The 4,986-nt window shown below is 40.3% G+C and overlaps 1 protein-coding gene across 1 annotated transcript in view; it reads left to right on the forward strand.

The window, feature by feature from the left end:
- Window positions 1-347: 347 nt before the first annotated feature.
- Window positions 348-4,986, forward strand: part of si:ch211-113g11.6 (semaphorin-7A) — a 39,947-nt gene continuing 35,308 nt past the window's right edge. The window contains exon 1 of the mRNA XM_032517878.1: window positions 348-724. Coding sequence (XP_032373769.1) covers window positions 646-724 — 79 coding nt within the window. The 5' untranslated portion in view covers window positions 348-645. The remainder of the gene's footprint in view (window positions 725-4,986) is intronic.

Below are 4,986 nucleotides of genomic sequence, written 5' to 3' on the forward strand. Positions count from 1 at the left end.
CATCATATAGGCTCATATGTTTCATTTGAATTCATTTGAAATTAGGACATGCAGTCATTCTGCATGTGCACAAGGAAGTGTTGTTGTTTATGTTACAATTTTGGCCTGATATCAATGGCGTTCCAAACTATGACATGAATAAAATATTCCCAAAAAGATGGAACCTAGATGAGAAGATTATGTAGCCTAGTGCTGATTGTAAAAATGTAAAATGAAAATAAAATCAAAACAAGATGAATGACTTGATTTATTTGAAATATCTGTGATTAGTGAATGTAAATCATCAGCAACAGGTGTGACGCGTAATAATCCCACGCCTGTAATTATTAACCCAAAATGATGCGTTTTTTTCCAAATCCTTTCCATTCTTGCATCCGTGCTGAACGGCTTCACTCCCCCCTCTGCCTTTTGTTTCCGAGGTGGAGCCTGACACACCGACTTCTTCAAACTGAACTGCCGGCGAAGCAGACGGACACGATAGGACCGGGACCAGCAGTCGGTGGCACAGATCTGGGACGCGCCAGATCGAAAGGAGGGACCATAAAGGACGGACGGAAGGAAGAAAAAGGAATTTTGTGCAGCGCTTTGTACGCTTGGTTTCATCATTTTTACAAACCGGCTACACACGGTACAGCTCCAAGAAAGATGAATCATTTCATCCTGCTGTCGCTTTTTGCCACGATTATCTCCGGAAAGTCACCTCGGCTGAAATTTGTTCTGCACGGTAGGCAGTGCTGTATTTTCTGGATGTTGTCTGGTTTTACCACAAGGCACTCTGCCAATTATTTAGGTCGCCAAGCATATTTTATTAATCACTTATTTGTATGGTAACGGTTATTGAATGGGTGAATGGATACAGAGACGGACGGATGAGTTAATGAATTAATGGAGTTCCGGTTCTTCTCATTAACCCAGGTTGTTTTGTCCTTTGCAAAGGATTGCACTAACAGCACCAATAAATCCATATTGGTGGCTAGCTTTGGATTCATCTCCTAAATACACCTCCCCCCCTCCCCCACTGACCGAGTAGTAGCCTGAATTGCACGCTCCGACATTCAGGCCCCAGCAAACATGTGTACACATGATGAACATCTGGAGGAAAACTAATTCAGCTGTAATCATGTACATAATTTGGATTGAGAGGGAATTGGTCTGTTGGTCTCCATTCAATTCCAAGGTTGATTTAGCAATGCCATTCCAATGATTTGGATGGGATTTGTGCAACTTGTGGCTTTTATTTCGGTCAATTTGTCAACGACTTGCTTTATCTCAGTGCCTCATAAGTTCAATGTGTGCACGTCTGTTAAATGCCCCGTTGCTGGATAAATCAGTTAGCGGGACCTAGGCTCTAATTGGCGACCGTCGCTCCATATTTTCACCTCCAGGCGCACCGAGCAAAACAACACCAGAGGCACTTAAAAAAACAACCTCTGCCCCAGCTGTCTTTGGGAGGATCATGGCGCTGGTTCGCCCTTAACACACTGCAAAGCGGTACCTTTTACCGCCTGCCACCCCCACAAAGCATCGTTACTGTCAAATAGGACTCTCTTTGGAGGGGGACACTGTCTCTCCCGCGTCCTTGCGGAGCTGCAATGCGGGACGCGGCAGCTGCTTCACACTGCAGCAGCAGAGCCCGGCTCCGGGAAAAAGAGGGTTGCTTTAGGGCAGGAGCCGTCTAAATACGTTATGTAGGCTACATTTACACATACACAGACATTGAGAGGGAGAGACAGAGAGAGAGAAAGGGAAGGGACGACATTGGATGGAAAATTCCAAGCCTACTACTAGTTATCTATTCCACTCACGCCTTTTTACACCTCACACACTCCTCTAATGTATTCAGCAATCAGTACAGATGGGGGCTGCGTGCCAAGTTATCTGTATGTAACCCTCCCCTCCCCGTGGATGAACACAGTACCAAACGCACAAGATGACGCAAGTCATATCAATCAATCTCATTGTAATGCAATTGGAGGCTATGCTATAGCTTGGCTATAAATGCCTATCTTTAGGGCATACACGCGCGTGCACAGGCACACACAGGTAGAAAACTGTCTGAGGAGATTCATCAAAGGCGCAGTTTGAGCCTGAAGTGCAAAACCGTCACAAGAAGATGGAGTTTGGAGCTGGCGCGGCTTCAGCACCGTGGACAGCTCCCCACAGCCATGGAACCGTGGAACAGGGTCCTCAGTTTGCATGGATATGCTACATGAGGACATTTCTTTGGTTCTGATAATATCAAGGGCACTTTTTCAGGGCTACAGCCTGCTTTTTGGTTGAAATTTGGTTTAATTTAATTAAGGGTTAATGGTAACCTACATGCTGTGAGGGCTGACGTTTTTTATAGGGTCTAGAGAATGCATTATATTGCTTTCATTTGGCACACACTTATGCCCAAAGCTATTACAATAAGTGCATTGAACCTCAGTAGGAACAATGTCATTAGAAATCCATCCATTACAAATGCATCCTCCCAACAAACAACAAAGAGCTTAGTACTACAGTTTTCTTCCTGAAAGGTACAATTTTCAGTCTTTAGTTTAAACTGTTTGAGATTAGTCCATAGCTCTCTCGCTCTCTCTCTCTCTCTCTCTCTCTCTCTCACACACGCACACACACATATATATATATACACACACACACACTGTACATATATATAAAACACAGCACAATTCATCAACACCATTAACAGCATCTAAAATTATGATTAAGTTGAATCAATACCTAAACAGATTTTAACATTAATTAAGGTAGGATATATGGCCGGTCTGTCATAATAGAGTGCATTAGTTTTAGCCATTGTACTGGAAACTGAGTGATATACTGTAGCCAATAGTAAAAAAAAAAAATATATATATATATATATATATACACAGTATATATATATATATATATATATATATATATATATATATATATATATATATATATATATATATATATATATATATATATATATATATATATACTAATCTGGATATGAAATATGCACATACCATAGAAAATTAAAGAGGCTATATACAACATTTCAGAGTCTGGGACGAAATTGCCTGCACACACCGTCTGATGTCACAAGCAAACATAGAGGTTGCTGGGCTGAAATGGTGGCGACTAGCCACATTATCGGTGCTAACAATGCTAACAATGGCAACAGTGCTAACAGTCTTAAGAGGGATATTTTGGCATGCTTCAACCTGGACCGTATTTTCCCATGCATTTGTGTTTACGTGACTTATGTGAACATCCATTTTTGCCATTGGTCCAGTATTGAGCAAGAATGCTGTAACCAGCAGCAAAACAAGCTCCAATGTAATTCTTTGGGGAAGTGGCAGCAATCGATGCACTTAAAGTGCTGTTTGGCCACTGGCTCAAGTTATCATAAGTGTCTGATTACATTATGGAAAGATGGAGAAGTTGCAGTTATCTTGCCATGCTTTTGTGTGTAACTCACTGATGCCACATCAACACAGTAACTTTAGCTAATAGCATTAGCTTACCTCCGCTCTGTCTGCACCTCTCCAATCTTGGAACAGCCTTTTTGCTTTAGGAAAATGTCCTTTGGTATAAGGCTTCTTCTCCTCTTTGGCTGGCAGTAGTCATCCCCAAAAAAAGGCAATGCAGACACAATGGTGTGCAAAGAGCAGTGTAAGGACCAAAGTGTGTGTAGATGTAACAAAACTAGCCACATCTTCAGCCTGTCCGTATCCAAAGATAACGTCTATGAAAGCTGCACCAGTGTGGCTTTGACATTTGGTTGGCATTCATAAATAGCGGAATTTTAGATAACACTTTACTTGAAGGTATCTACACTGTAACAAATTTAACGTAAAATTTACAGTAACTTACTGGCAACGACAAGTCACTGTGAATTCTTTTTACAGTAAAGGTACATACTTCATTTACAGTATTTTATGTGTTCATTGTAAAATACAAAACAATTAAACACAAAAAGTAAAAATACAGCAGTTTGCTATGTACAGTACTATAGTGGCTACATTGTGATTTTTTTTACAGTAATACTTAGACTACTGTGATTTTGTCATGTCGACAAGGTTGTAATGTAACTTTACAGCATTCTACTGTATAAATGGGGGTCTGCAGATGGAAATTAGCCCAAGGCTACAATCTGGCATATTTACATTTGTGAAAATGTTCATTAATATGTATTGTCCCCTTTTGTTTTTTCAAATAAAATAAATAAATAAATAAATAAAATGAAAATCACTTACTGTGAAATCTAAAGTAAATAACTGTAGATTTCACAGCCATTATTTCCAGTGTACATAAGAGTGACATGACACTGTCCTGAACACATGGACACATGAATCCTAACCATAACTTGGCATGACTAAACCGAATGACAATTACTAACAGAAGTGTTATGTCATAAACGTTTAGGACTGATGTTTTTGACACGTTCATGGTAGTGTCATGGCAATCTTATGTAGATACCTTCAAGTAAAGTGTTGCCCAATTTCATTGGCAGAAAAGCGCCAGTGAGACCAATGCAAAGAAAGAGCCAGAGAGAGTGAAAGAAGGAGAAAAACAAGCTAATCTCTTGAAACTAATTGGACATCCACAGCTGCCTCCTTAATACCAGACCATTTCTGCCAGGTTCTGGCATCCTTTGTGTTGACCTTCTCTCTCAGTTGGAGGTTTGAGCACCTCGATGCCCTATTGAACCGCAAGCCTGATAGATTTTCTTGTCTAGTTCATAACGGAGAACAACTTTGCAGCAAAAGATTTTATGTAAATAAAGCAGCAGCGGTAGCCTATACGTTGCCAGAACAGAAAAAAGTAATTTTCAATAACCAGAATGTATTATCGATGTACAAGTGAAAACTTTTCTGCACTACTTCTGCAGTCTTCTCTAATTAACATATTCCTTAGTGCATTCAGGAATTTGTTTCTTTAAACGTGACTTTGAAAATGTTTTAACTTCATCCGAGGATTACGTCCTCCTGAGGTGAAGGAAGATGTACAACC

This window comes from Etheostoma spectabile, chromosome 6 (genome assembly GCF_008692095.1).
Source record: "Etheostoma spectabile isolate EspeVRDwgs_2016 chromosome 6, UIUC_Espe_1.0, whole genome shotgun sequence".
NCBI classification, from domain to species: domain Eukaryota; kingdom Metazoa; phylum Chordata; class Actinopteri; order Perciformes; family Percidae; genus Etheostoma; species Etheostoma spectabile.